This window comes from Cololabis saira, chromosome 5 (assembly GCF_033807715.1).
Source record: "Cololabis saira isolate AMF1-May2022 chromosome 5, fColSai1.1, whole genome shotgun sequence".
NCBI lineage: Eukaryota > Metazoa > Chordata > Actinopteri > Beloniformes > Belonidae > Cololabis > Cololabis saira.
The window spans coordinates 22,103,988-22,118,807 of NC_084591.1; the positions used below are offsets into that span (position 1 = coordinate 22,103,988).

A 14,820-nucleotide genomic window follows, 5' to 3' on the forward strand; every position below is an offset into this window, starting at 1 on the left:
ACAAACTTTCATTCCAGCATCTACTTTACTTACACACACAGCCTCTAAGTAAATTAAAGCGGTGTAAATTGAGTAGTCAGTAAGATTTGAAATGATCTCCTTTTGCTACCTCTTAAAGATAGTTTGTTTTTTTTAATGCATACATTTCAATAGTTTCACACGCAGAAGTTATTGTTGGAAAGTGCATGAATGTAATCCAGATTATCTCACAAGGCAGCTGTGACATTTTGACTTTGACAGCTGAATGTAATAATCATCATTAGGTTGTTCAGGTTATGTACATAATTTACTAACTGTACCAACTTCCTTCATAATCTTCATAAGCCTTTGAGTTTGTCTCTCAAATTTGACCAAGTCCAAATGTACAGGCTTTGTAGGAGAGAAGAGAAAGAGCAGCAGGTGTGTTCAGTAGCTACTGGAAATGTCTGCAGGCAGCAGCTGATGTAACATTACTGGTGTAATACGTTTGGACAAACCATAAAAACAAAGCTCTGCTTTATGTAAAAGGTTCCCAGCACTACTCTGATAAGAGAGAAAAAGAGCTCTCACTCTGTTTCCATTTTCAAGCCCAGCAACTCTGTTACAGAAAAGTTACCAGGCCAGCCATAGTTTTTCAACAAAACTATGACATAGCTGATTTTCAAATAACTTTAAATTACGGTAGTCTTCTGGTTTATGTTTACTTACTTACGTGAATGTCGATTCTTGACTTTAATTTTCACGTGTCGTGTGAACGTTCACAGAACTATCAACAGAGTGTGCAGTATTTCTATCAACATATCTAAGTGCTGCGAGTTTCAAAGGTGTGGCGCGCTACTGCGCATGCGTCGGAGGTGAAGATTCCTGCGAGCCATATGTATCCCATGGATGTATTATGTATCCCATGGATGTATTATAGCCATATGTATCCGCCCCATCGAGCTGCTGCAATACGTCAACGACGCCGCCATATTGGATGTGGCAAGACTGCGCTGTAAACTAATACAAGTAAATTGACTTATTTTTAAAAAAGCGCCTTTCTACAAAGAAATGTAAGTTTTACGTCTCATTTATTCATTCACACACGCACTAATATAGTTGGGAAACAGTTAGGCACCAAATATAATATATTACATTTTCTCAGATGGCAAAAATAAGAACTTTATTGATCCCACATAGGAGTAATTCATATCAGCTATAGAGAACAAGGTAGTGCGAAAAACAATATATATCCCCCCTCACAAAAATAAGAATGTTATTTTATTGTCTGAAAAATGGCTCAAATGTGTTATTTTGTTATTTTAAAAGTTTAAAATTTGTTTTGTTGATGAGAAAATACGTTTTTCTATTTTTCTTATTCTTATTCTTTCTTATTATTTTTCTTATTGTGAGGGGGGATATATATTGTTTTTCGGCACTACCTTGTTCTCTATAGCTGATATAACAAGGTAGTGCTGAAAAACCCCAGTTTATTTCAGAACTTTGGTCGTCGTTGGCATAAGCTTTGGGAGTGCAGGTACACCGTACTACTGCATACCACCCACAAGCTAATGGCCTTTGTGAATGTTTTCACAGGTCCCTCAAAGCAGCGCTGCGTGCTGCGCTCTCGGATGGTAACTGGGTGGATCGCTTATCGTGGGTCATGCTCGGTTTGCGCACGGCCCCGAAAGAAGATTTGAATGCGTCGCCCGCAGACCTTGTGTTTGGTCACTTCGTGTGCCAGGAGAATTTTTGCCTGAAAGTTCGGCTCCGCAAATTCACCCAGCAAGCGGTCCCTTCGCATCAAATAGTTTTTTGACCCCGGGGCCCATTCACCACTGTTTTTCGCGAACATTCATCCCATCGGAGCTCAAGTCGGCTCGGTTTGTTTTCGTGCGGCATGATTCTCATCGTTCTCCTCTACAGCCTCCATACGATGGTCCCTTTAGAGTCCTCGAGAGAGGCCCTAAGGTGTTTTTGCTAGACCTAGGTGGCCGCAAAGAGCACATTGCACTAGATAGGCTTAAACCCACACACACTGTAGCGGATGAAGCTGTGGTCCCGGCCCAGGTCCCCCGTCGTGGACGCCCTCCACTGAGACCTCCTGTCGATGCTGCAAAGGATGGACGTTCGAATTTACCACCGAAGACTGTTGTTTTTTCCCCTCAGTGTCCTGCTCACAGTGATGCTCCTGTGGTGGTACAGGAAGGACGGCGCAGCCGTTATGGTCGGCTGATTAAGCCACCAGTGAGGGACTGATGGGCCCTTCCAGGACAACCTTCTGGGTGTTCTGGGGGGGGCTGTGTGGCGGACACAATTATGGACCTCGCACCCATCAGGACTGCAGGGAAGGGGGCGTGGTCACAAGTGTTTATTGGTTGCTTAGCAACGCGTGTTTGTTTTCAGTTAGTTGTCAACTGTCAGTCTTTTGTCAGTTGGATTCCGCTGTCACGGAATAAAGACCTGTTATACCAACCTCTGGAGTCAAGCCTCATCCTGCCACAATATATTATTTTGGTGCCTGTTTCCCAAGTATATTAGTGCGTGTGTGAATGAATAAATGAGACGTAAAACGTAAATTTCTTTATAGAACGGCGTTTTATGAAAATAATGCTGCGTTCCATTTACCTCGGAAGTCGGGACTCGGAACTGGGAATGACGTCACAGCCGAGTTATCAGCGTTCCAGTTACAAAGTAGGTAAACAAGTTTGTAGTTCGCATATATGTAAATTACACTATAGCAGCATATATATGCCGAACAATACTTGTATACGACTGATTTAGTGTGACCAAAACTAGAATGAAGTGCTACGAATTTTTACAGAGCTCTCTTCTACTGTTTACAACCGGGGCAGCCATCTTGGAATGGTAACTCGGGGGTGGTGAAGACTCTCCCACTTTCCCAGTGGGAAATCCCACTTCGAGGGGCATTCCAGTTGAAAATCCACTGGGAACTGGGAAATCCCCACTTCCGAGGACAAATGGAACGCAGCATTAGTTTACGGCGCAGTCTTGCCACATCCAATATGGCGGCGACGTTGACGTATCGCAGCAGGGCCCCGTTTCTATAATACATCCATGAGCAGGGCTCGATGTGTCTATGCTGCGAGCCTCCACGTCTGAGCGCTGGCGCGCAGCGACCAATCAGCAGCGGCCAGCGTGTTTGGAAACAACATTCCTGTGAAGTCCCGGATGACGGACGGACCGCAGAAACACACTCACACAGACAACAACTTCTCCCGGACACAGAGCTGGTTCAACCGCTTTCACCGTGTCTTGTGGTCAATTCTGCCACAAGAGCTGCTTTATTTGTGCAGCGTGTTGTTGTATCGCGAGTGTAACCGTCGTCAGGCTTAGTTTAGAGCAGTGAACATGGACGTGGGGGAATCTCAACAAAAGACGATGAGTCTTGTCATTAAAACCCCCAGCCAGGGCCAGGAGGACCAGACCATCGAGGGCGTGTGTCCTGACTGGACCGTGCGGGACCTGAAAACACATCTGTCGAAGGTCTACGCGACCAAACCGGTGAGTTGTGATCAAATGGAGAAGTTAGCTGATGTGTTAGCGGGAGCTGTGTGGAGGAATGTTGTGATCCAGCAGCTGGATCACAGCTGTCAGCCATTTCCCTGTTATTGTCTGCTGACATCCTGCATGCACAGGGTTCCTACAGGGGCTGGAAATCCTGGAAAGTGCTTGAATTTCAATGTTGTGTTTTTCAAGGCCTGAAAAGTGCTTGAATTTTAGTTTAAGTGCTTGAAATTATAACTCTGTCTTTCACAAAATTGGGATCAGACTGTATAATTTAGTTATTACAAGGAAAAATAAAATCAGTAAGATGGAACATAACTAGATGTTTACAGCATGATACAATGTACATAATTGTGATAAAAAGCGGAAAAAATAATTATAAGTATTTATATTCCTGTAGATATTTTACCCCAGCGATAAGGTGCTTGAAGATTTTGAAAATGACCCTTGAAAGGGCTTGAAAAGTGCTTGAATTTGTCCTTGAAAAAGGTGTAGGAACCCTGGATTTTATTTCTCCTTGTAATAACTAAACTATACAGTCTGATCCCAATTTTGTGAAAGACACAGAGTTATAATTTCAAGCACTTTCAAGCACTTAAACTAAAATTCAAGCACTTTTCAGGCCTTCAAAACACAAAATTGAAATTCAAGCACTTTCAAGGATTTCAAGCACCCGTAGGAACCCTGAAAATCAGTAAGATGAAACATAACCAGATGTTTACAGCATGATGCAATGTACATAATTGTGATAAAAAGTGGAAAAAATAATCATGAGTACGTGTGTATATATATATATATATATATATATATATATATATATATATATATATATTCCTGTAGATATTTTACCCCAGCGATAAGGATAGGTGCTTGAAAATTTTGAAAATTACCCTTGAAAGTGCTTGAATTTGTCCTTGAAAAAGTTGTAGGAACCCTGTATTTTATTTCTCCTTGTAATAACTAAACTATACAGTCTGATCCCAATTTTGTGAAAGACACAGAGTTATAATTTCAAGCACTTAAACTAAAATTCAAGCACTTTTCAGGCCTTCAAAACACAAAATTTAAATTCAAGCACTTTCAATGATTTCAAGCCCCCGTAGGAACCCTGAAATTCAGTAAGATGAAACATAACTAGATGTTTACAGCATGATGCAATGTACATAATTGTGATAAAAAGCGGACAAAAATAATTGAGTATATATATTCCTGTAGATATTTTACCCCAGCGATAAGGTGCTTGAAGATTTTGAAAATGACCCTTGAAAGTGCTTGAAAAGTGCTTGAATTTGTCCTTGAAAAAGGTGTCGTAACCCTGCATTTCCCTGTTATTGTCAGCCCTTTCCGTGTGTGCTGACACCCTGCATGCATGTTGGAACACATGCAAAGGAGACACGATTAAAATATTTGTTGGTCTTTCACATGTTGCCCTCCTCTCGTGGGTCTCTGTTGATAACGGGTTATGGTGTGAGTTCAGACGGACCCTTTTATGACATCCTCAACACAATCATTTGTTTTAAAGCCACTGTAGTTGTTGGATAACTGAAAAATTAAAAACATCTGCACCCGTTCGTATCCCAGAGAAGTTTTAAATCAGGTGTTGAAAGACAGAGCATCTATGCTTCAGTGGGAAAAGTCACATTTTGCAGTAAAGTTAATAAACGATTGCTGGTCAAGTTTGTCCAATCTGTGGGAAATTGTCCATGTGTTTTGGCAGGGACTAGACTCAGTCAGTGGGATTACGGAGTATGTGGCTTATCAGCAGCATATTTACTGTTAAAACTGAAGATAAAGAGACATAGTCAGGTATAAACTGAAATGATCAGGTTTGTCGTACCAGCCAGACACTGAAAGCTAGTTACATGGAAGATAACAAAACTTTTGCATCATTTAATACCAGCCAACTCAAGCCACTAAGGATGTTCACTATAACTGCTTTAATTAACTGAAACCAACTTGTTTTTGTTTTCTTCAGGCTGAGAGTGACCAGAGGCTGATCTTCGCTGGAAAACTGCTCCCGGATCATCTTCACATTAAAGATCTCTTCAGACAGGTTGTGAGTACATGCTTATAAGCAAAACTTCACAAACTGATCATATGCTGCGCTGCCGACAAACTGACTAAAGAGGCTGAGTCTACCAACCAAATACCAACGAGTGAAAACCTTGTGTAGACAAGGTCTTCACTCGTTGGTATTTGTCTGATAGCAATAGCCTCCAAAGGATTTCCTTGGCTTTTTAAAAGGTTTTTAGTCTTCATAAAACTAGGACAGGATTATATTTCATGTCTTTGCTTCACAGTTTTTGTCTGTGCTTGTCAGCTACATAAATCACTCCTGCTCTTACCAGAGTTTACAAAAAAAGGGTTAAATGAATAAATCTGTTGTGGTTTTTTAAAAACTTGCATGGAAAGCATCAACATGGGGTAGACGGTTAACCAAACAAATCCAGTAAAACTTCCAAAAACAACCCAGGTTTACTCATGTTCATAATTTTTTGATAGAAAACAGTCAGACTAAAGTTAATTTAGTTAATGTTACAAAGTTTCATTTAAACGACAAACAGCTTAAAAGTCAAAGAACTAATCAGTGGCTATGTTATCAAAAATCAACATCTCTGTTTTTTCCACACTCCCTTAGAGATGCGTCACAGCGTCTCCAAGCTCCAACAGAATAAATATAATATTTATGTTAGAGAAACAGCAACAACCCTCCACTGAACGTTCAAGTAAACAAATGAAACCAGCCTGAAGCGGCACACAAATGCTGCAAATTAAGCAAAGGGCCAACAGTAGAAAATAAAAACATGATTCTTTTTTTGGGTCATTTTAGCACATTGAACAGCTTTAATGATCATCTTCTCTTTAAGAGGAAATTTTATCAGAAAGTGTGCAGTGCTGACTTGAAGTCATATTAAACTACATGAAGTGATGAGATGTGAAATAAACCTTAATTTGCATAGTAAACATCGTTATTGCTTTGCATGGCCGGGCTGACCTGCAGTGTGTTTAAACTTTTACAGACTAACTCCACTCCTACCCTGCACCTGGTGTGTGCTATGAGGACTCCACTGGGAGCAAGACCTAAGGTGAGAAATGGTGACTTTTCCTGGAAACCTGAGCAGCGATTTTCCTTCAAACCGTTTCTTCACAGCCGCATGGTCGAGTATGTGAATGAGTTGTTTCTAAATTCTTTTGGGTTAGGGAAGTAAACAAAGGCAGATACGTGGTGACATGTGCTGCCAAAGCAGGACAGCCTTTCCTTGAGTATTCACATCAATAACTGAAATGAACTGAGGGCAGCAACATGATCTGCTGTGTCTTGATGGATCACATGCACAAATATGTTAATACCGTGGCGGACCACAGATGGGTTAAAGTTGAGCCTTTTGCTTAAAGTTTGTGGTGAAAGTTAAGCCCACATGCAACTGTCTACACGAGTCATCTCCAGAGAGGTTTCTCTGCAGCAGATTGTTCATCTGTGATGAGAGTGAGATTTAATTCCACATTTTATCCTTTACAAACAAGCTTTTTTATCTCTTAATTCATGACGGTTTTTACATCCTCACACATTTGCACAGTAAGCAAAGCAGATGGTTTCACTTATTCTTCTGAAGGAGACATTTCCGTTGCTCCTTGTCTGTTTTACATATTCAGCTTCCTCATGTAGTCGCTGAATAGTCACTGTGTACAAAGCTCTTCTAATTCTTAATTTAATTTCAATTATGTTATGAACAGTTTTAGCTGTAATGTGTGTCTGTGAGTGTTTTGCGTTATAGTATAATGAAGTGTTTTTAGAGTTTGGGTCTTGAAACAGATTCTCTAGAAGAGTTAGGCAGCAGGTGCGACGCTTCACATCCTCCCAGCCCGCTGAAGTGGGACCGTTCCACACCAGCTGTCAACCTTCACAGCTCACTAACACTTTCGTGTACATGCAGCTAAAGATAAATTCTGTTTGTCTCACAACCTGCTCTGCTTTAAACCTGATACTCCAAAACCTCAAAGGCCACACGTTCAAATCTGATACAACGTATATATCTGCAACTTTGACTCTCTGAGGGTTTTCTTGCTTTAAAAATCCGCTTGCTTCTTTCTGCCTCTACAGACCAAAGAGACAGAGCAGCCACATCCGTCCAGTCCAAGCTCCACACCAGTTCAGGCTCCCACCACACCGGAGCTGAGGCAGAGGAGGCAGAGCCCTTCGTCATCTGCTGCTACATCAGGCCACACACAAATGCCAACACATCCAACAGGAACTCCTGCATGGCCCGCCGCTGCTGCAGGGTAAGCTAGAGAGGAAAACCCTGAGTATGAGTTAAAGTTAAAGAGAAGATTCCTCCAAATAATCAAATCACATTGCATATTTCTGTCAGTTTTTGTGCATTAAAAAAGTGGCTGACTTTTACTTACCCCTTGTACTTTCCACCAAGGGGATCCCTGTCATAGACCGAAGTGATGATCAAACCAGAAAACCCAGTTGTGCTGAGTGAATGTAACCTTTAAAAGCCTGAGGGAGTTTTTTGACATTCATTTGCATTTCTGTTTTCTAACAAAGCCCTTCAAGACTTAAATGAAGACTCAAAGGAGTTCCTAAAGTGGAATTGGCAGTTTCTGAAAGGAGTTTTTTCATACACTTGTCACTTAAACAACACTTGACACTTGGACAAAAGTTGCAATAGTCAAGAGCTTCTGTGATCTGTCTTTGCAGGGTTGGTGCATCACAGATGACCCAGCCAGCCTTTCCTACCTACTCCCTGTACAGCCCTCAACAGCTGCTGTGGCTCCAGCACGTCTATGCTAGGCAGTATTACATGCAATAGTGAGTTTTCATTCGTATGCTGGAACAAAACAAACCCTCCCTCATGGTTTCTCCTGGAACTGGTCTCACGAGTCTCTAACTCTGTCTCCATCAACAGTCACGCAGCTTTGGCAGCAGCAGGCTCAGTTCCCTCAACGCCGACAGCAACTGTTGGCCAGTATCCAGCGGTCCCCGCTCACCAAGTGCCCGTCCCGGCTCCCTTAGCCAATCAGAACCCCATTGACAACCTGCCAGCCAATCAGAACCCGGCACAGGACGGGGCTTTCATCAACCCCGCAGAGGCCAACCAGAACATGAGGATGAACGCGCAGGGCGGGCCTGTAGTGGAGGACGAGGAGGACGTGGACCGGGACTGGCTGGACTGTCTGTACTCTGCAGCAAGATTCGGTGTGCTGCTCATGATCGTGTACTTCAACTCCAACCTGAGTCGCTTTCTGCTGGTGATGAGCACGCTCCTCCTCATGTACCTGTAAGTTCTGACCGAGGCCAAACACTCACCTCACTTAAGTGTTCAAATCAAAAGTGGCTTTTTAATTCTGCCCCATTTAATTATTCTCACAGGGCTACATGCATCCTCAACACAATACACACCCCCCCTCTTCTTTTTTTTTTTCCCTATCCTCTCCTGATTATAAATACCTGGATGTCTTATGTCTCTTTTTCTTTCAAGCACAACACATTATACTTTTATTCACACACACTACAGCACATCACACACTCTCCAAACTGCACCCGTCACTGTCTTGTCTCCTCTTTCCTACTTTTCACCCTCCACTTTTGGTGATCTTAGTCCTTTTCAGCAGAATTTCTTCCCTCTCTCTTTTTTCCCTCTCCTTTCTCATTCCTTTTCTTGAGGGACTAATAAAACATAGTAAACTGCCAAGAGGGCTGTTGAAGGAGACACACTCATGCATACCCATGCACACACACAAAAAAGAAGAAGATAAAAGATAAAAATGCATATATATTTACCAAACTTGGTATTAACCATTAATATATGGAGACAAGGGAAGAAACAAAAAAAAGTAGCATGAAGAACTGGGTCGTTTTAGTCTTTTGTCTGTCTGTTGTTTGAATGGGGAGTGAGGCTTGTGCTTGTTGGAATTACACGCTAATCAGAACCAAATCACATTAGATCTCTTCTAGTAATGTGTGTGCCCCGACACATCTCACTGTCTACCTGTCACTGCTTGAAATACACCAGCAGTGTACGGCATATGTCAAAACAGTCATTTCTATTTTTTAGTTCCCACTAGTCTACTAGTCAACATTGCTTTTTTGATTTTTACCTTTTGCAGGTTTTACATCCTCCATCCTGTATGCCCTGCAGCAGTTCAGCTTCTTTTGTGCTTCTGCAGTTCTTTTTAGCTTTCGTAGTAACACTGTTTTTTATTAAAAAGAATTTACAAGATAAATTAGGAAGGATTAAGAAATGTCTACCCTAGTACGAGTTGAGATATTGTGTGGCAATTAATTCTTCACTCTTTAACAAAGATTTTAAGTTCTTCTAACTGGTAGAACTACGCCACATGCTGATGTGAACTGGTACTTGCCTTGCCCCTTTGCTGTATAAGTAGGACTATTAAAATATAGTTATACTTCCTGTGGTCAATATCCTGATCCAAGGTTGCCAAACAACAGCAGCTTAATTTGTTGCCTTATGAGACAACTTTACTGATGAATGTAAATGTTTTCAAATAAATAATGAAAAACAGACAATTTTGTTAGAGTCAGGTGCTTTGCTCGGCCTCTGGTGTGTCTTTGGCTTAATCGCTGAATTAATAGGAAGGACAGTAGACTGTATCCTGTGCAGACATTTCCAATGACTGTCTTTAGATAGTTCAACCTTCAGCACATGCATCCTTGAAATGTTCCTATGGCGGGGAAATCAAGAGCAATGTCTGAAGGTCACAGCCACATGTGTGGCATTTTTTCACAAATTAAAACTAATTATTACATGTACAATATACAATATAGAAAACCACAAAATCTATATTTTCAATAATGAGGCTTTGGTTGTGTAGTTTGTCAGAAAATCCTTATAGTTACGAACTCTGTGATGCTAACCATTCTAATATATAGATTTATTTATTTATTTATTTATTTTTCCATGCCTGTGTTCACTAGGTACTGTAATTACTGTGGATCATTTTAAAGAGAGCAAATGAAGCTTTTTCCATCTTTTTTGTCATGTGATTGACACAAAGATTGAGTGAATCTGTGGCTGCTTAGTTTCCATACTTTATGACATGTTCATATATGTTTATGCTCCTTTATTTTGCTGATATGGGGATGTGAACTCTTAAGCAGATCCTTGATTTGTTATAGAGGCACAATGTACAGTACATTAATGAACATTTTAAAAATGTAAATTTTAGCCTAAAGGCTAATTTCCATTTGCTGAAAACTGCACTTTTCCATGTTGATGGACGTCTCTTCTCTTCGTCCCCAACAGACACACCGTTGGCTGGTTTCCTTTCAGAAGGCCAGTGCAGGTCCAAGCACCCAACCAGATCCAGCCCCCTGAGGTCCAACGCAACCAGCAGAACGACAACAGGAACCCAAACCTAAATCCAGTAAGACACTCACATACAGTATAATAATGCTTCTATGGCTGTATTCAGGTCTACTGGGTTAGAGGCACATAGTCTTGGGTTTCCCAGTTAAATATAACAGAATAGCTCTAACTTCGTCTAAGCAGATTAAAATGAATGATGGGTGGATCTGTTGCCTAAGTTGTGCACTTTTGTCTGCACTTTTCCGTCAGGTTGATGAGCCAGCTGACAGAGAGATGGAGGAACCTGAAGGCTCAGAGGAACGCGGGTCAATGACGGCAGTTCTAGTGCCTCCACACAGGGTGTCCTTCATGTGGACGGCGTGGGTCTTCTTCAAAACTTTCTTCTCTTCCCTCATACCTGAGGCACCTCAGGGTGCGGTCAACTGAGTGCCTGGGACAGACGAGTGAAAGAGACTGCCACAGACAAGGGTTTTTCCATTTTTCAGTGATCTTCAGATATTGCTTGAAACACGGGTGAAAGATATCAGCTGGAGAATATTTTTTTAAAAAAGGACAGTGCATCGATCTGAGCAGTGACTACAACCTCCTGACCGAGTCAAAGACTGCAGTGTGACGGTGACCCTTCTTGTGAGTGGGAATCAGGAAACACCAGCAAAATCAAGCAGCCAAAAAAGTGGACAATAAGTTTAAAAGAAATAAAACAAGAAAAATCACCAACAGGTACCGAGTGCTGGTTTTAGGCTTTTTACTCTGTGTTTATGATTTTTATGCTTCATCTCAAGGCTTTGCAAGAATGTGTAGCTCCATGGATGTTTCCTCAACGCAACAGTAGGTGGCACCAGAGAAATAAAAAATAACCTCTGCTGACTGTTGAGTGGTAAAACATAACTTATTCTTAATGCCATGTTTAATGTATGATTTGGTATCTGAATCTCATTCCAGATTGTCTGAAGGGATTTGTGTTGCATATGTGTGGGTTTTTTTTTTTTTAAAGCTCTAAAAATATTTTTAAAGCTCTAAAAATAAATAAAAATTACAACTGACAGCTTCTGAAAGTAGAAGCAACTACTAAAACATTGAGTTTTACAACCCATCATGTCCAGTCAATTTTTGCCACCGAACTTGATTCAAAGTTCTGTTCCTAATTTTAATTTTTTTGTATGTTGTTTGTGTCTTTTGAGGGGTGCGATCTCAGAATAAGCTTAGAATGAAAGACATTGGCTAAAATATCTTAGAAGTTAAAAATAAAGGTCAAATGGGTAGATAAAAAGTAGGAAAATCTATGTTCAGCCCTCATTTGAATTTGTACTCACTATAATGAAGCAAAATGAGCAGTTTTAAATTCATGAAAAGCAGTGAGCAAAGATAAACTGAACACAATACTGTACTTTCACTTACTTTCATTGCCCAGATCTGTTCAGTTCAGTTCTTATCAATACTTTTATTAATCTCCTTGGGTTAAAATTACAGTGAAATCTTGTTTTTATTGTAGAGCGATTTGTGACCCAATCCATTTCTGCCAAATTGTTCTGTATGAACCTGTAAATAGATGTACACATGCACTTTACAACATGTATCTTATGCAAGCTTCTTAGCATAAAGAGGGGCTGTGATTTATTGTTAACGATATAACAAATTGTCTTCTGTTTTTGTCAAATCTAAAATAAAAGTTAAGGAGAAAATAATTGAAAATGTCCACCTGTGGATTGTACATTTTGAAACGAATTAAAGTGACTTTATGTCTCACCTGGCTTGTTGTTTTCACAGGTCTTAACTTCTTTAACTTAACATTCCAGTTGATAAACTAGAGGATATGAAAAATCAATAAATTGTCCATCTTCTGCCTGCCTTTTTAGTATTTCATATTTCATGAAAAGTGGTCAGATGCATAAGTAAGAGTGATGAATGTGTGTGTATAAGTATGTATGTGTGTGTGTGTGTGTGTGTGTGTGTGTGTGTGTGTGTGTGTGTGTGTGTGTATGTATGTGTATAATATATATATATATATATATATATATATATATATATATGTATATGTATGTATGTATACATACATACACACATATATGTCATATATACATTTTGTGTTTGGTAGATTTCTTTGTTGTAACAATGCTTCTTGGCAATAAATCCTTTACTGTTGGAAAGCCTGTTTATGTCCCTTTTAACTGAGTATGTGGGTTGTTTGGGTGATGGAAAATTTAGCCTTGGCTACTTGGATTAAATCAAAACTACTATGAGCAGCATTTTTTTCCTTGGTCTGTACAGAGTGTGCAGATTGATTATTTGTCCCTTAAAAAAGCTCTAGCTAAAAATAGCTAAAATAGCTCTGTTTATCAGAATTGTAAGGATGAATCATCATTTATGCTTTAAAATCATTATGCTTCCCTTTGTTCCATGTCATTCTGAATTGAGTTGCCTGATGTATATTTATGACCCATTTGTATGCAAATTATGAATTAAATCTACTGCAATCTGGCTCATCTCTCAAGTCTTATTCTTGGTAACTTAGATGCACTCAGTTTCAGTCCAGATATTCACCTAGTGGGAAAGAACATATAGAATTTTTAACAGGTTTTTCCACAACTGTGCCCATGGAATGTTTGCCAAATCTTCTCTGTACATGCCAAAAAACGTGTTGACTCTTGTTTTGAGCTTGTGGTACACCCAGTTGTTGCCAAGAAGACTGTTTCCATAGGCTGTCTTTTACATATGTGTAGTCAAAGTTTGCTTGATGATACAGCCGATTGCTCTCTACCCAGACAATCTGTGGTCTCAATGTGTCATGACAGCCCTTAACCATCAGGACGGTTTGCACTGGTGTCAGCAACACGTGGAACCTGAACATGTGGGGGAACATGTCTTCCATTGAGGAAGCAGAGACTTTGGACTCTGGGATGTGCTCGTCCATCACCCAAGCCGAAGTCACTGAGGTAGTTCGTAAACTCCTCAGTGGCACCGGGGCTGGATGAGATCCGCCCTGAGTACCTCAAGTCTCTGGATGTCGTAGGGCTGTCTTGGTTGACACGCCTCGGCGACATTGCATGGAGGAAGGGTACAGTGCCGCTGGAGTGGCAAACCGGGGTGGTGGTCCCTCTTTTTAAAAAAGGGGAACCGGAGAGTGTGCTCCAACTATAGGGGGATCACACTTCTCAGCCTCCGCGGGAAAGTCTACGCCAGGGTACTGGAGAGGAGAATACGGCCGATAGTTGAACCTCGGATTCAGGAGGAACAATGCGGTTTTCGTCCCGGTCGTGGAACACTGGACCAGCTCTACACCCTCCGCAGGGGGCTCGAGGGTTCATGGGAATTTGCCCAACCAGTCCATATGTGCTTTGCGGATCTGGCGAAGACATTCAACCATGTCCCTTGTGGTATTCTGTGGGGGGTGCTCCACGAGTATGGGGTCCGGGGCCCTCTGCTAAGAGCGGTTTGGTCTCTGTATGATCGGAGCAGGAGTTTGGTTCGCATTGCCGGCAGTAAGTCAGACTTTTTCCCGGTGCATGTTTGACTCCGGCAGGATTTCTAGGCACAGCCAGGGGCCGGAGGGGATCCGGTTTGGGAACCACAGGATTTCATCTCTGCTTTTTGCGGATGATGTTGTCCTGTTGGCTTCATCGGCCCGGACCGTCAGCATGTGCTGGGGCGGTTTGTGGCCGAGTTCAATGCGGCAGGGATGAGAATCAGCACCTCCAAGACGAGGCCACGGTTCTCCACCGGGAAAGGGTCGCGTGCCTTCTCCGGGTGGGTGAAGAAGTCCTGCCTCAGGTGGAGGAGTTTAACTATCTCTTGTTCACGAGTGAGGGAAAGATGGAGTGTGAGATTGACAGACGGATCGGTGCAGCGTCCGCAGTTATGTGGTCCGTGTACTGGACCGTTGTGGTCAGGCCAACCGATCACAGCCAGGATGACAGTGCCAAACCCGTACCTCCTCTTACTTATCTGCAAAATTGATCTAAAGCACCGATTAATGTAGCGAAAGCGACCTGGGAAAAACGCA

General features: G+C 41.5%; 1 protein-coding gene across 1 annotated transcript; it reads left to right on the plus strand.

Annotated features, from left to right (window-relative positions):
- The first annotated feature begins 3,149 nt into the window (after nt 1-3,149).
- Nucleotides 3,150-12,571, plus strand: herpud1 (homocysteine-inducible, endoplasmic reticulum stress-inducible, ubiquitin-like domain member 1). The gene is made up of 8 exons (XM_061721206.1): nt 3,150-3,483; nt 5,462-5,542; nt 6,507-6,572; nt 7,589-7,767; nt 8,192-8,302; nt 8,400-8,771; nt 10,758-10,878; nt 11,070-12,571. The coding sequence occupies exons 1-8, from the start codon at nt 3,331-3,333 to the stop codon at nt 11,244-11,246; spliced, it is 1,260 nt and encodes a 419-aa protein (XP_061577190.1). The 5' UTR covers nt 3,150-3,330; the 3' UTR covers nt 11,247-12,571.
- Nucleotides 12,572-14,820: the final 2,249 nt, after the last annotated feature.